General features: G+C 43.7%; 1 protein-coding gene across 2 annotated transcripts in view; it reads right to left on the bottom strand.

Annotated features, from left to right (window-relative positions):
• The window catches only part of kat6a (K(lysine) acetyltransferase 6A), a 42,829-nt gene extending 31,900 nt beyond the window's left edge, over positions 1-10,929 (bottom strand). Inside the window, exons 1-2 of one of the 2 annotated variants that reach the window (XM_034691944.1) lie at positions 10,624-10,929; positions 6,701-8,220 (exon numbers count right to left, since the gene is read on the bottom strand). In XM_034691944.1, the coding sequence (XP_034547835.1) occupies positions 6,701-7,435 (735 nt within the window). In that variant the 5' untranslated portion in view covers positions 7,436-8,220; positions 10,624-10,929. The remainder of the gene's footprint in view (positions 1-6,700; positions 8,221-10,623) is intronic. The other variant, XM_034691945.1, reaches the window with a different exon arrangement.
• Between the last annotated feature and the right edge of the window lie 6,837 nt (positions 10,930-17,766).

Raw genomic sequence — 17,766 nt, 5'->3', positions numbered from 1 at the left:
AGCTGCTCAACACATTGGCTCTATTTGCGGGGCGGCAGGGTTAGCCATACGCACGGCCTCACACAGCTACACTCGCCGTGCCAAAAGCCATTCACATCATAGTCGCTGGTGAGCTCGAGGTAACTGCTCCCCCCGGGCGCTGACACTTCGACTAATGCTGTTTCTATAGACTCTTGGCGGGCTGCGGCTGCTCCTGGTTGTTCTTCTGCAGCCGGTTGGGTCAGAGAGGAACACCTGCGCTAAAAAGAGACATGACGGCCACAATTGAAGCGACACAGGCAGAGCTTTGATCTGTTTAAACACACTGCTCAGCTAAAAACTAGACCTCCCTCTGGACTGCCTTATTCAAACCTCTCCACTGATGGATGCTTGTTTTCTGTTATATAAGATATTCATATTACAACATGAATATGAAAAATGTACATATGATTATAGACATAATGGTTGCTACATCCCAAATCAGATGCCAATATCAGCTGAGCGATCAATCAACCAGAATAAGGATTTGTTTTAAAAGAGTGAAAACTCTCGTCTTCAGTCGGTGGAGTGTTGGAGACCATTTCTGGAGAGCAATTTTCACGTCAAGCTGTCAAATGTAATTTCTCACTACTTTGAGCAGCACTAATGAAATTCCATGAGATTTGGGTTTGTGGTGGAAGCTAAGCAAAGACAGTTATCACCAAAAACACAACACAAAATACAAAGAGCACCAGAGGTAGGAGAGAAAATCTCATGGTTTGACTGAAATCTCCCAAACAGATCTGCAGTTTTTCCCATACCACCGCTAAATGTCGAACAAGAAGTGGATCTGTAGTAACAGCGCAGGACAAAGTTACAGCCGGGGCCATCAGGAATTGGAACAAGCCTTTAAAATGAAGGAACCAATAATTAGTCAACTAGATCTGGGAAACAAAAAAGACACGTCAAAGAAGAAGAAGTTTCACCTCCTCCTCCTGGGTCATTCAAAATGAGATTTTCAAGACAAGCTGATGATAAAAGTCTAAAGACACAATTTCCTGACTACCCGTCTGAGTCATTCTCCCAGAATTCCTGTGGCAAAGTGGTTACTCCGGGAATTTTTGCACCCAGGCAGCAAAAACACAAAATCATCTCGTCTGACTCCACAAGTGATGGAGCAACAACATGAGGAGGAGGGATGGGCATTTCAAGCCAAAATACTCTTCGTTAATCTTTGGCATCTATTCGACGATTATTCGAATAATCAAACGTCCGTCGTAGTCATTAACGTCCCGTTTGTGTGGCAGTCACGTTAACCAGCAGCAGAACGAGGTGCTGCAAGTAGCGGGCACTGGCAGCGTCTGTCTCGATCTCTATGTCGGTGTTTCTGTGACGCAGAAGCAGTGTGGCGTGTGTGTTTACATTTTACAGCCATGCTCTGTCTCTGGAAATACTCGTGCAGTAGTGTGAGATTCAGAAACGGAGAAAATCGCGGCGACTGTCTTTAATGTTTTCTTCTTCATTTGTTATTTAATGCAGTTAGCATTCTTCTTCTTGATTCTATGAAACCTGCTTATTTTGAATACGATTTCAGTACATTCAAATATTGAGATTTATTTTATTTCTAAGTATCTCAAACCCTGAAAATGTCAGGTGGCGCAACTGTCCGAGCAAGTGAACTGACTTAAAACACTATAGCAAAATGTATTTTAATAATAATAAATTCAAATTAAAACACCATGGCATGATTTTACATATAAGAGCTTGGAAATAAATTTCATAAATATCAATAGTTTAAACGCACCTAATGTTATTTAAAAACTTTTGTCCAGCAATTTGCATGTTCTCAAATGTCAGGGTGGCACCACCGTACTCATGGAGCTTTTATTTTGAGAGTAAGTAGTTATAATGGAATTCAACATATGAACTCATTCAGAGGACCCTACTAATTGTCATGGCTTAGTAAAAAGGTTTGTAGATGTCTCTTAAATAATAATAGAAAAGCTTTTATCAACTTATAGGTGGTACAACCAACGTAAAACTGTAAAAAATTATATTTTATACCTGGCCAATAGAATGCAAAAATCCTAATATATTGTAAAAAAAAATATACTCACAAAATACAAATGTGCAAAGCACTGTAACCACTCTAAGGGATACTTCCTAAAACTTTCAGTTAGAATAAATGATAGGTAAGTACATATATTTTGACAAATATCTGGTTGCGCCATTTTTTGGGCGCTCAAGTTAAGAAAAGGGTTAAAAAAAAATACTCTGGAAATACTTTTTAAAAAACAATGACATTTTTGAGGCTTATTTGTCAACGTCCCTAATGTGGTTGGGAAACAGCTTTGAAACGCTCTATAGCTTTGGTCTGGCGGGAATACCATATTACAACCAGGTACCTGTAAAAATGAAGAAAACTTGTACTTTTGAAATGAGATAACATTTGAAGTAACTCTTCGATTGTTACAAAGTGAACAAATATTTGAATATTCAAAAAATGAGTGCCCATCCCTTATGAGGAGGGGAGGGAAGAGGGGGGGGAAAGATGAAGAAGCAGGTTGCACCCACAGTACATATTCATAATCCTCCAAGTGGTAATGCATGATGTGTTTACAATGAGCAAACTGAAGAAGAGGGGTGTGTGGGCGTGTGGCAACGGGGAGTGGGGGTCGATGGAATACACGCTGAATGACAAACACTGGATAAATATATCCATTATGGCTCAGAATAAGTGGTCTAATGTAGCAGCTCTGCAATGTCTGCCAGCATGGACGCCATCAGCGGCCGGGTGCCCGTCTGTGAAGGGGTCAGTGGGACGCTTAAGGAGGGAAACACCCCGATCTTAACACCGTGTGGCGTGTGTGCACTTTTTTCACACGTCCCCGCCGTGACACTGCACATCGACACTGAGAACTCTAGTTCACCCCGCTCCAGCTGTTGAGGAGAGGGCAACTGCAGGGCATGGTCATTGCTCTTCTCTATTATGACGGGATGAACATCATGCGCACACACAAACAACTATATACCCATACATACACACACACACACACACACACACACACACACACACACACACACACAAAAGCTCAGCGTCAAACCCATCCCACCTAATGGCCGTAGCCTCATACTGCTAACGGGCGCTCAGGGAGGCAATGAGGTTTGCCATCTATATTTCCATGACCCCTGGTTGACTTCGCTCCCCTGTCCACCTCCCCCTTCATGACCTGGCAATGGCACCCTATTAGGGTGAGAGAGGGGAGACAGAAATAGGGTCTGAGATCCCGTTTGAATGGAGCACTCTGACACAAACATGAGCATGTTGAGTACACAAATCTCCCAACAAATGGGGTCAAAGGCAGTGCTTAGCCATTTGTTTTGATTCTCCTCCCCCCCTCCACCCTTCACTTACACTCTCTCTCTCCCCCCCATGTTCCTCGGGAAGTCATAACTGTTTGCAATGATGTGGGGCAATAAGGCAATGATGCATCTGCAGATGAGGAGTGTGGAGGAGAGGGAGCGTGCATACACCAGACTGTCTCTCTCGTGCAGTTACAATCCCTTTGACGCATATGCCACTTGCACGGGCGCCGTGCTATCACATCCATCAAAAACACACCAACAGTCGAGCGGCAAAACACATATGATTGAGCAGCAATATTGGTGCATCCTCCAGAGGGATATATGAACGTAACCTCACAAGAGGAAAGGTGAAGAGGCTTGCACGAATGATGAACACAAATATCAACTTTCCCACTGCCGCAGCAGTTTCTCCATGCTCCATGGAGCTCCATGATCAGACTTACGAACCACGAAACGTCCCTAATAACGTCCATAAAGTCACCATATGTTGTGTTTGAAAAATACAAAATACATAAATTCAAGTTATAGAAGCACTGTTTTCTAAGGTATACATTATTACTGTTCTCAGACATGAACAAGTGTCCTGAAATTACCCGGTTGAGCTGCATGTGTGAACACTAACAGCTCAATTTTTCACCCTGACGTCACTCAGAATATTCCCCAACTGCTCCTAAGCATCATATCGGGGTAACGTCTGGGTGAGCTCATGTGAGAACACAACAGATACTCTTCCAGAGAACTCACTATGAACGGGAGAGTAAGCTGGGGGTGTTGATGTTTATATCATGCCACAGGTGTTCTGTGTAGTTTAGCTGCTTGGCTGAAAAAGCTCCTATAGCGTGGATCAATAGCAGAAGTGGTCAGTTTGCACTACTTGGTCCTTTCTTTAGGTCATAAACAGGGGTTAGATTACTGTAAGAAGAAGACAAAGATGTGCTGGTACTCTAATATGAATCTTTTATTTTAGATTTTTGGAGAGGTCACCAATATCCTCCATCAAATAATCCTCTATGTGCAGAATCTCTTACTACACCACTACTCTATCTATCTGCATTGTCTGAGTAGCAGGAGCCTGTTTTGATACTCTATTACAAAATCTGCCATTAAGATTTTAGATACATAGTTGGACTGATGTCCTCCATCCAATAATAACCCTACTGATGACAAGTGCAAAGGATTCTGGTTCGAATTTACGAACAGACTCGTATGCCAGGGGTTGAGAGGGAAACCAAACTGGTTAAGGAACCAATCAGTGGTTTTCATCTTGGATAGGATTGTAAAACAATACACGGTGACTGCCGCAGTGTCTATTTGATGTCACGATCAGCCTCCTGAGATCCCCCACACCCCCCCCAGTCCGACCGGGACAGCTTAACACTGTAAGGGGACAATAGTGAAAGTCTAGTCAGGTATTTTTTCCTGAGTGCACGTCTGAAAACAGCTGTCTTTGTTTTTGTGAGGCAGAGTATCTGGCTGATCTGAAGCAGAGAGAAAGAGGAGGTCGATCTCTGCTTGTCTTAAGAGGTGTGCCATCTGCAGCCAAACAGGTCACTGTGTTAGGCAGACCCCATGTGACTCCAGCCTGCTCTCTAGGCTAATCCTACTTTGTGTGTGTGTGTGTGGGTGGGTGGGTGTGTGTGTGTGCGTGTGTGTGAGAGATGGTGTCTTTACCCGGAGCTTCTGGTGCTGCATAGACTTGTACATGCACACACACCCACACACACCCACACACACACAGGGGCCAGATAAAGCCAGCAGCCAGTCAAAACAGTGTTTAGGGTCAGGCTCGTGTCTGCAAGATCAACTGTCTGTCTGATAACATGAACGATATATGACCCAATGATAGGCCGCTATGCTGGCACACGCACAGCGGTGTGTAACTCTAGCTGCTTTATTTACATGCTGGTCGTTAGAATGAATGTTTGCACGTCTGCAGTTATCTGGAGGATTCATAGCGTGCGGACTGTATGTGTGTATGTGGTCATGTGTCAGAATCCACTCTGACCGCGTGAACGTCTGTGTGTAACATTCACTGTTTGTTTTGTTGCTTGCAGTTGTATGGTTCTATGTTCTATGTGTGCGTGTCTGTGGCCCGTAGAAGCAGAGGGCAGCAGCCGGCTGCACTCTCTGATCAGGTTACAAAAGTGGGTGTGTTCCCTCTCTCCTCTGTCGCCTGCATGTCTGCCTCTCCCTCTCTCTCCTAACTCATTCTATCTCTCTCGCTTTCTTCTCCCTCCGTCTGCTCCTCTCGCCTGCTTTCTGGTTACAGAAGCCCTTGGCTTGCGTCATCCAGGCTTCTTCCTCTCTGGCACCACTACAGACCTCTCTCACTCGCTCTCTTGTCTGAGTTCCTTCCCTTTCGTCTTTTTCCTCTCTCTTCCTTTCTTCCTCCCATCTCCTGACAGCTCCTGACAGGGAGCAGCCCCGCAGCTGGTCCACACAGGAGGCTGGGAGCCATGTGACTCTCTTCCCTGACCTCTTCCTCCACCAACACTGCTGGAAAACGGGCCCACCAGACGTCCATCCAGCATCCCTCTGGTGGTGCTCCCCTGAGCCCCGGCACACTTCAACCCCGGACTTCCACTCATCAGATGTTACATAAACAAATGTTGTTTTGTACGTTCCTCCAAACATGATACCCCTTTGTCTTCTGACCACAAATTGATATCTTACACAAAGATGCACACTCCAGTTTGTGCACAGACGCATAATACACCGCCTGCCGGATCTCACCGACGTCACTCAACCCTTCTCAGTCAACTCAAAAATAACTTCAATATGTGATCTGTTGTAGGCCGTACACCATATGGTGGAAGAAGACTCACAACCATCTTTCACACTGTCAAATCCCTCACTGAGCTGCAGTAAATTACAGCCATATAGGCCATGATCAATATGAATAAGCACAGAATATGGAGAGTCCATGTCTCAGGTACTCTCAGAGGATGGATCTGGATCGTTCTGTGTGTGCTGCAGTTATGATGCCAGAGGCTTGTGTGTCGAGTCAAACGAAACAAAACAATCTGTGTTGTTTTGGTTCTCTCACTAACTTTCTCTTTTCTTTGGCTTCAAAAAGTTTTAAAACTAGAAGCAAATCCTGTTTCTTGTTGCACTTACAGTTGTGTCCTTTCAGACACAAAAACATACCCAAGTAACAAACACCCATTTCTCTTTTTACACAAGTATAGCGTCAATACTACAATAGCAGTCAGGAGCATCCACATGGTGGATGTCACACCTGTTTGACATATCAATGATGCAAATAACATGTAAACAGGTGTGTTCAATCTGATATGTTTCATCAATGTGTAATGGTCCAAGATTCTGCAGACAGTTTGAGATGTGTGTTAGGCAGGTGTGCATGTTGGTACAATACCTTATCTTTCTCATGGGGCAACAACCGAACCGGTGGCAGCGATTCGAGAGACACCGTCCCAGTCCCGTCATCCAGGGAGCTGCTGCGGCTGACGAGCTGGAACAGTGGGCCCTGCTTGACTACGCGTCCATGAGCAACAGCCCTCTTCAGGGCCACCCTCAGCTGCTGGTGGAAGAGGCCAGGCCCCATGGAGCCACTGCCCGATAAGTAGGCTGCCACATCAGCCTGGCATTTGAGAAAGCGCTCTATGTTTTTTAAGCTAGAACCACCGGGCTCATGAAGTCCCTCCAGGGCCCGTTTGATCAGCTTGTTCCAGTCCAGTCCTGGTTTCTTCCCTGAATGGGAATGGGAATGGGAATGGGAATGAGAATGAGAGCTTCCACCCCCACTGCTGCTACCTCCACCTCCGCCACCGCCACCGCCACCGCCTCCTCCACTGCTTCCTCCGCCACCACCTCCTCCAGAGCTGCCACTACTTTTGGGCTTGGGCAGAGCCAAGCGCCCAGGATTGTCTGGGTCCTTGTAGGAGTTGAGACCTTTGTTGGTAACTTTAAGGATGGTGCCATCCTTTACGCTAAGCTCTAACTGCTCCAGAACCGTTTTGCGGTCCAGGCCATGGGACATGGAGACAGCATTGCAGATGCGTTCTTCGGATGGTCGCTGCTTCTGTTTCTTCACCTTTTTAATGGCCTCTAAGATCCATTGCGTATACATTGGGTTTGCCAGTTTCACCATGGCTGTGGTGTGAGTGTGTGTGGGGGCCCGGGGGCCTCACCACAACAACCACACACAGAAATTAGGGACTGTTAGCCAAGGAAACACCTGGCCTGCGCCGTAGCGCCGCCTCCTCTTGCTCTTCGCCCTCTGCCTGCTGACTATCCTTTGTCCTGGGGTCGTACAGAGAGTCCCTCAGAAGCTGAGTGTGAGCAGCACGGTAATGAGCAGCTGACCATAGCACAAACCCAAATCAACCCTCCACCCAGTAAAATGGGGTCTACCCACCACCCACTCCCAGCCAGGTGAAGGTCCCTGGCAAGAAGCAGGGGGTTGGAGGAAGAAGCAGGTGTATGAGCAAGTTAAACTCCCACAGTACACAAGGTAGGGTACAGTATATCCTGATGAGAAGAACTTCAAAAAGAAGGTGTTCCTCACTCGGCTAATGACAAAAAACTTTGAATGCTCGATTACAAAATGTCACTGACGAACTAGCTGAGGCTCAATGTGAGTTCTGGAAGATGATCATGTCTCCAAGATATGAAATTAGTGCTTCAAAAATAAAGATGAGGGCAAAACAGTTTACGTGTGGTCAATAAATTACAGTAATCCACAAGACTTTTTTTCCTGTCTCCACGTTTTTCTCATCTTCACTTCTTCTTCCTCTCTCTCTCTCTCTCTCTCTCTCTCTGTCCTTTACTCCTCCAGTCGTCTTGGCTTTTCAGCTTTCGGGACGGAACAAACAGCTCACCCCAGAGAGCAGCCAGTGCTGATCACGCCTTTACCACTTTGGTAGATGAGGAATCCTGCACATAAATAGAGAAACAAAAGGTTAGAAAATCCTTGCAGAAAAGGTGAGAATATCTTCAGATGTAGCCTGAAACACTGATGATTTAAAGAGGGTTCATCACTATCACCGCTCCCTCTGTCTCTTATTCTCCTCTATCCCCCTTTCCAGACCCAACTCGATCAAGGCATGTTGGCTGTCTAACATGATTCTGGTTCTGCCTGAGGTTTCTGCCTGTTAAAGGAAGTTTTTCTTCACCACTGTAACTAGCTAAATATTGCGATGTGCAATGCTCATGATGGATTAAGGTAGGGTAAGACTCAGGCTGTTTTCGAAACGGCCTGCTACATACTACCCACAAATGTAGTATTCAGTGCTGCCTACTACATACTGGGTTTGAATTTAGTAGGTAATATAAGTGTTCTGTTTGATCTGTGTTGCAGTACGCTTGGGCCAGACGTCACTGAATTTCCAGTTTCAGAAAGCGGAAGTAAACAACGGCCAAGCTGATAGATAAACTGCTTCTTTACTCACTTATGATTTAAAAAGTTAGGAAGTGGTTTATATGGAATTTAAGAATTTTCACAGCACCTAAAAACTGAGTTCTCACTGTCAAAAAAAAAGAAGAACAACAAACAAAAACTGAGCGAGCGCTGTGCATTATGGGAAACAGTACGCCAGGCAGACTGGTCCGATGCATACTGAGACATTTTCCTGAATCAGTAGACATCCGGGGAGTTTTGGCATACTGCAGAGTTTTCTCTTGTTCACATACTACTTACTACATACTGAATTTAGACCAAATCATTATGTACTGCTAGTATAGTAGTCAGTTTTGAAAACAGCCTGAGTCTTAACCCTGCCTTGGTGATGGGTCTCTGTTCATAATTTGACATAGAGTGGTCTAGACCTCCTATGTTTGTAAAAGCGTCCTGAGACAACGTTTGTTGTGGTTTGGCGCCATACAAACAAAGATTGATTGATTGGTTGGTTGTGGACAATGTGTTGAAGTGATATGCAGAGAGATAGAGACGTAGTAAAACCTCTTCACAACACTAGCACGTTTACAGATGTATAAACAAAGCCATGCATGGCCTCAGCAGCCACATGAGGTTAAGCCATGCTGGAAATTATCAGACCTGATAAGCTAAACTGACACTGTCTTACAACTTGACACCCAAAATATATGTACACAAGCATGCAAGGATATCCCTGCAAACTCCTCAGCCAACACAGCACTGGGACACATTACAACCTCTAGGAAATATGATAGAAACTATACAGTATAAACAAAGCCATGCATGGCCTCGGCAGTCACATGAGGTTACTATGCCAGGCACAAAGACACACACGCTGGAAATTATCAGGACTATTATCATGTTACAACTTGACACCCAAAATCTTTGTAAACAAGCATGCATGAATATCTTTGCAAACTCCTTAGTCAACACAACACTGGGACACATTACAACCTCTATGAAATATGATAGAAACTATACAGTGTACACAGTGTAAACATAAACATCATGGATCAGTACCAGCACAGTGACCAGTGGGTTGCTAACGTAAACATGATGCAGTCAAAACACAGACTGCTAGCAAACATTAGCTCCGAGGCTAGCTTAAAATCAAAGCTAAGTCTATTCCCGCATGTCAGATTGTCTCCTGCGGTGCTGTTTACTCTCACTGATGTGTTATTAGTCACCCAAGTATCTGACAACAAGCCTTCCCGCTAACAGCTGTTGTTTAGCACGCTAACGTAACAAGCTAACCAAAGAGCTAACTCTACCATTCTCTTACTGACTCGCTGAACAGCCTGAAAGCAGAGGTTAGCCAGCGCCCCGGCTCAAACACACAACATTCCCCCTTAAGGACAATATATAAGGTAGTAGTAAATGTAGCCCCGTGAAAACACAGCAAATAATGCCATTTTGAATGTCATTTAAGATATGAACGGAAGACAGAGGCCTTGTTAGAAAGGCACAATGCAACTTGCAGACGGCCATCTCTGCTAAAGCGGGCAAGTGCAGAAAATTGAGATCTCACAGTGGCGGATTCTGCAGTCCTACACGCTTGCTGTGGGCCTCCTTTCTCAGTCTACAAGCCGTCCCCACCTCGCTGACTTCCTCCCTCCACCAGCCGCCCTCCCACGTAACGCTACAAGCCTGCGGTGCGGGGGGAAAGACAAGGCCGCTTGAGCCGAGTGGCTAGGCCTCGGCTCCCCCCTCCTCCACCCACCACCCACCTATGCGAGCACCATCCCTCCAGTCCGTACCCCTCTCTCTCCCTCTCTCGCGGTTCCCCAAGAAAAACCCCGAGCGGGTCCTGGTTCTGCTTTCCAAATGGGAATCTCGGGTAATGCAGCCCGCTTTAAAAAAAACCCTCACATATCCTTCTTCTTCCTGCTGCCGCTCCTACTCACCGGATTCTCGTGTCGAAGCCGCCGAGGAGAAGGTGCCAAAAAACCGTGCGAAAGGGAGACAACAACAAGCCTTAAAAATGCAGCCACAGACCAGGGGTTCTAGAGCCTACGCCATCTTTGAGTGAAACAGGAGCACGGCTGGTGGGGGAGGGGGGAACACTGAAACCGTCAGGCAGGGCCAAGGGACCGTCTGCATGGTGCGAGGCGAAGATCCAGGGGAAGAAAAATCCACTGCAAGGGGCGGAGGGGGGGAGGCTGTGCTGTTGCTATGAGAGGGGTGTGGATACTGCTCAAGCACATGAAATGGAAGAAAGGGACAGATGGTGGTGGTGGTGGTGCTGGAGGAGGAGGAGAAAAAAATAAAAAAAAGACAGGATAGGTGTTCTTGCATTCTCTGCTGTACTGGAGCATAGAGGGAGAATCAAGGGAGCGTCTGCATTTTGCTCAGCAGTTGTGAAGAAAAAAAAAAATCAAAGCCAATGAGCGTGCCTTAACGTTAGAGGGTATTTAAAGATCAAAGTGAGACACCCCTCCACACTGCAGTCTATTGTAGCAGCTGTTTGTGTTTTTAACCTGAAGATGGGGAAATGAGCCACACATGCATAGTCCCCAGAGATGATCAGATGTTGCATGTGTACAGTACATGATAGAGCATGTTATTATCTCTTTATGCAGAATAGTCTTCTGATGCATTGCTCCTCAGACTGAAACGCAGAATTATCCCTCCACCAAAAGGAGAATTATTATGTAAAGTGTCTGCAGCTGATCCACTTCATCGCATTTCATGAAATGACAGCTGAGTCTAACACCTTTTTCCTTATAATTTATGTTTGGTGAGCCGAGTTGTTGTATTTTTTTTTTATCATCAATTACAGCATCTGGTGACAGATGGAAGCAGCATAATATATAGGTATCAGTATCTCAGTGCTTTTGAATCTTTAATGTGCTTAATTTAAAGGTAATTTAAAATGAATATGCACAAGTTATGGATACATTAAGGTCCTGGCAGGTTATGTGTTGTGGACGATTAAAAACATTACAGGTGAGATTAGCCGTGACTCAAAACAGCAGGAGCAAATGTTTGATAAAAACGTCACATATTGCTCTGTAGTATCTAAATCTGCCTCGGGGATCTTTGGACAACTTAAGTACAGACCTCTGCTTATTCAGAAGAATAGTAATCAATAAAGAAAAACTGATTTTGCTGCTTCAGTTTCATGATCATAGTGATACAGAGGCACTTGTGTTGGAAATCTGGCAGCAATCTCCCTTTTCTATTACAAGCTAACGGTGAAAGCTCCCTGGGTGGAAATTAAATTATCTGCAGCTTTGTGTAAAATGATGTGTACAGCAGTCCTCAGAGACAGATTATAAAGTGTCTTATTGGGAGCAATTAGATGTGAGGTTTTCCCATGTTAGAGGTGTCTTGTGAGTGGGTGAACTGCTGTCGGCACAGGGGTGATCAAATAAAACCAGTAAGGTCACACTTTACTCGCTGTTTACCTTGCACTGCTTCAGGGACAAATAAATCACATTCCAACGACAAGGCACTAATTATAATTAACGGTACTGTTATTACACGGATAAATAGTGTGAAGCGTTAACACATGGACGGCTATTAGTACGCCTCCTGAGGACTCACATATTACATCAGTGTGTACAGTAGGCCAGCTAACAGATGGACAATACTCAGGAGGAGCTTGCACCACATCTATCCTTCCAGGACATGAATTAATAATGTTATGTGCCATAAGACACTGCAGAGGCCACGTTCACGAGACACAACAACAGAAACAAACTAACCAGGACTGGGTCTTCAGGGTGAGGAGTTAAGAGTCATTTAACAATTATTTTGATTAACAAAAATGAATTTACAATAATGAAACTGAGGCAGATGCAGACTTTGTACTTTATGAATAAGTGATGTCAGCCTCTGTAGTAGTTGAAGGAATGAGGTCAGGGATGTAAAGAAGGATGAATTCATTTCACTTTAATACACGCATATTTCTATTGAGTAAACCTTTTAAAGCATGATTGTTAAAGGATAACATAGCCAAACATGAATTCTCATATGCAGTATTTTCAGATGAAGTAGAGCTGAAACAAAAAGTAAATCAACTGATTGGTTGAATGAAACAAATTGATTGTAAAACTATACTATATTTAAAAAATAAAGTTTCAGATTTTTTTTACGCTCGTGTGGTTTCACTCTGAGAGCACATTCTAAAAACTGATAACATTTTCCTTTCTGAAAGGTAGGCTGAATCTAAAGCTTTAGACAGCTGTGGGATAATGTAGCTTAAAGGTACAGTGGTAGAAATGGGACCATTTAAAGAAGTGTACTATATACACTTGAGAAAAAAAAAACCTCTGTTTTCTGAGTAAACGATGTACAGTAAATATCTCAGATTTATGAGAAAAGTTTTTATGAATTCACAAAATACAGCGCCTCAGTTGATCTTATTTATAATAATAGTAATAACAATAATAATAATAATAATAATAATAATAATAATAATGATAATTATTATTATTATTATTATTATTATTATTATTATTATTATTATTATTATTATATTATATAAATATCCTGTTAATTCAGAAATTATTTTTTTGTCAAGTGAATACAATCTGTGCTATTTAACTATATCCCAGCTCTGTTCTACATTCTTCATTCAGATCCTACATTGAAATGTTCCCCTGCTCATGTCCATTTTTCATATACAGGTTATTATACACTAATTTAAACATACTTATGAATATTATATTCCATCTCTGCAGAGTATGTTCTGCTTAATGTCACTAAATACTGTACTCTGCAGCTTTTACATCAAAACTGGATACAAGTAAATCGCTAACCAGCTCTGTCCAAAGACCTATGAGTTAGCGCTCTGAGGTCTTACTTAGCTCACCTTTTAAGATGTTGGTCACTAAGTCAAATCCTACAAAATCTCGTTTAATCTGTACAGGAACAGTGTTTTCTAAGTTTTGTCTTGATTTGGAGACTCCAGGAAGTTGTCACTCTTTATTAAGAAATAAATCCTCACATAATTCCACAACTTGTAATTTTACTCCAGGTCAAAACAACCAAATATGGCATAAAATGTTTTATTTGGGAGCCTTAGAATTGCATGTTTCTTGGCTGGATTTGGTTACCCTCATAAAAAGCAATGCTAATGATTTTTCCTCTGTTTCTGGTCTCAGTGATTAGATCAGCTTATCAGCAGCTGGTAACATATCTTACTTTCTGAAAGTCAGCGGGTAAGCTTTAGCAAAATATAAAACTACTTTTTTGTGATAAATTACTGAATAAAAGCACAATTTTCAGGCTCTGGACTCTCAAATTAAGGATGTACTGATTTTCTCTTCAGGGATCAATCAATCAATCAATCAATCAATGAATCTTTATTTATATAGCGCCAAATCCCAACAAATGTTATCTGAAGACTCTTTCCAAACAGAGCAGGTCTAGACCATACTCTAAGTGATATTATTAACAAAGACCCAACATCAAGACAGGATAAGATCCAGTCCCATCTTACAGACAGGACTCAGTCTGATCTCATCTTAATCCACCATGAGCAGAGCACTTTGCAGCATTTAGCAAGTTACAGTGGCAAGGACAAACTTCCTTTAACAGGCAGAAACTTTGAGCAGAAACAGACTCATGTTAGACACACATCTGCTGAGACCGAGTTGGGATTTGAAAAAGGGATAGAGGAGAACAAGAGAGAGAGATGATAGTGTTGAGACGGATAGCAGCGGCTGGAATCTGGCACGTGATAGCATTACTTTTTGTTCTGGGAAAGAGTGAAGGATATTTTTCTGGATTTGAGGATATTTCCAGAATAAAAAGCTGATTTATTAACCTGAAATATATCATAGTTTAATCAATAACATGAAAGAGAAGCTATTTAGATCCTTTATCTGGGTTTCAATACTAAAGGCAATATTTTTTGGCAATTACTTCTGGACCTTTACACCTGCTGCTGCTAAAAGGATCAAAGAGAAATATTAAGATGTTATCATTCCTACTCTTAAGATTTGTTTCACTAATTATGAACAGTTTAACTCACTGATAAAGTTGAAACATGGTTGCAGTGGTTATAAATTCTGCTCTACACTCCACAGGAATGGATGTTTTGGTATGAGAGCCACAGCCTGTATTCTATCCTTGGTGGAGAAAAGGAGACAAGTAATCCTTAGCTTCCTTTCATCCCCTTAATCCCTTCTTTTTTTCAGATTTCTATTCTCTGAGCATCCACCTGCTAGGGGCCCAGAGCCCCCAGCAAGCGGCACCAGTGTCCACCTGCCCCCTGCACCCACTCACCCCTCTGTGACTCACTCAGACACACACATGCTGCCCACCTGATGCACGGCAGCACCTCCTGCTCTCCAGGCCTGCTGTCGGGCCTGCTGGCTCTTCCTCTGCTCCACATCTTCCTGCCTCCGGTTCAAAAGCTGGACCTTTGCCAAGCCAAATAAACTCAAGGCATCCCTTTCAGTCAAAGAAAACATTTCATGCATGTTCAATTACGCCTGTTTTGTTGTTATTGCTGATTTTATATGTGACATGGTCTGTCTCCAGTTAATTATTTTCCTCTGTTCGTTTTATTTGAAGCCTTTTGCAGATCCCTATTGTGAAATGTACTTTAAATAGGATCTGATTGATTGCCTGTTTAGGTTCAGTAAATGAGGATGTTTACGTATTGAGTCCAGCTGGGGGGACATTTTCCAAGAAAACAAGTCAACCTGACACATGACTAATATACTATTAACCCATTCTGAATCCATGGCAGCTTTAGACACTTCTGTTTGGTGTGAAAATCAGGTGTTTAAAGGGTGAAATGATGAAGAATATGATAAATCAAATGGAAGTCTGGAGTTGATTCTAAAGAGAGGAAAACAGGACTTGACCCTTGTGTCGCAGATCCTTTTTCCTTTTCTAATAAATGGCAGAAATATTCAGAATGTGTGCAGCTGTGAGTAGGTAGCAGTCACTCTGTGCCACCGCCCGTGAAGACCTTTTTCTGAGTTCCTGTTTTTATGGGTGATGACTGGAGTGCTGCGCTCAGATAGCCAGGCAGTGTCCAGGACTGCTTTTTTGTCCGTGTGAAACTAGCAAGCTTCCTGCTGTGGCTGGCTGGCTGCCAAGTCCCCAAACCCCAACCCAACCTCTCCACTCCCCCCAACCCAAACTCCAACTCCAAACCCCTCCCACCCTGAACAGAGCTGAGGCATACAACGGAAATTTCCAGGGCCTGTCCACCCAGGAGCGTGCCCCCACCCGTCCGCTGACCCCCACCACCATCCAAACCCCTCCTCCTTCCCTCCCTGCAGGCCCTGCTCCCTCCCCTGCCTCGAAATCCAAAGGGACAGAGAGCAGCTGGAAGGTGAAGTGCAGCTTGTCGGAAAGTCGAGCCAGACACCTCTTACGTTCCCTCCTGTCTGAAATCCTCCTGAAAACACCTCCTCCGTCACTTGAACCCAGGAGTGCTTAAGAGTGCCTCCGAGTGCACTTGTAGGCCAGACATAAGCGTTGTAGAGACAGTGAGGGAAATGTGGAGAACTACTCTCTTTGACAAATCAATTGTCCTGCTGTGGTTAACAGTGGTTTAAAGTGTAAGTACATTTCAAGCAGGGTCTGACAAGGCCATTAAGATGCACAAACAGCTCTGACTTTAACACTATTAAGTGCAGCGGAGGAGGAACCAGTCACAGTAATCGATAGTGCTGGAGTGAGCGAACCCCTGACATGTATATTTCTTAGTTTTAGAGTAATGATTCATAATGCTGCTTCATTAAATCAGAGGCCTGTGAACAAAACACTGTCTTTAAAGAAGAACTCTTCGGCCTGAAAACACATGCGCAAAGTTTCAATCCAGAGCTATTCAAACATAACCCTGACCCTCATCAAACTTTAAAACCTAGCTTAAGGGCAGTTTGTCATTCAACCTGTTTTAAAAGGAGCATACTAAAGAAGTGGTGTAAAAGCAAGTGTGTGCATGTTGAAGATTGAAGGTTGAAGTAGACATTAAATCATATGTTTCTGGACAAGTGAGAGAAGAGACGTGAGGCGTTCTGACAGCTTCAGCAGCGGAGCTTTATGGCTGACTAAAATGAGATGTGATTTAGTGTTCAGTGGTGATGACAAAACGTGTCACCTGCTAAGAAATGTTACACTTTGTGAGAAACAATTTCTCAAGTGATGATTGAGCGGCAGAACAAAAAACACACATTTGTGACTGCAGGAATAAAACTTCAGTGTTCAAAAGTTTGATGGTGAAAAAAGGCAGATGCTGTTTGAAGGACTTTGAGAAACTTTGTGAAACACAATGATTTTCTTTCTTGATGAGAGAAAAACAACACCAGGGGAAAAATCGGCACCACTCTCACATGTGCTGGACACAGCAGCCTGTCAGACTAGCTTACATTCTGGAAATGAGGACACTGACTTTTTACAGAGCCAGTTAATGGCTCTGTAAAGAGTTCACGTCATTGCCAAAGCTCAGTTATTAGCATGACAGCATAAAACAAATGCATTTACTGTATTCAAGGTGAAAGTGTGCTGTGATATACTTTTGGATGGCAGTAGCAGTAACTTCCTGGAGTCTCTGTGTGTTGCCTGACAGCCGGCAACTAGTCAAAAACATCAACCTCCATAAAACAGTAAATTCTTAAACCACTCCTTCACAGCTCAAACAGGTGAGGGATAATGTGCAGTTAACAAGTGATATGCAAATGAGGTTCCTAACAGAGTGAGCAGGACCCTGACACACAGCACATCTGCTCACACATCTGTGTCCGCTTACTGTCAATATGTCCTGACTCCTCAGACCAGACCGTAGGGCGGCAGTGGTGGAGTCGGTTTTCTCTCTATCGGGAAGTCAGTGTTTGATCCCCAGTCCTGCTGTCCACATGCCGAAGTGTCCTTGGGCAAGACACTGAGCCCTTTACATAGAAGCCTCTGCCATCAGTGTCTGAGTAGGTGAATGTGACATGCAATGCTAAGGCGCTTTGAGTGTTCAGAAGATGAGAGAAAATGCTATATAAACACAGTCCATTTACCAGCCTGAGACAGAACGTTTTAGCCACAGTGTCAACAGACAGAGGTGAAATGTGCTGGACTCCTTTCCACAGATC

This window comes from Notolabrus celidotus, chromosome 9, assembly GCF_009762535.1.
Source record: "Notolabrus celidotus isolate fNotCel1 chromosome 9, fNotCel1.pri, whole genome shotgun sequence".
Classification (NCBI taxonomy): Eukaryota; Metazoa; Chordata; class Actinopteri; order Labriformes; family Labridae; genus Notolabrus; species Notolabrus celidotus.
Note: the sequence above shows the minus strand (reverse complement) of the source record. Positions and strands in the feature narration are given on the sequence as shown.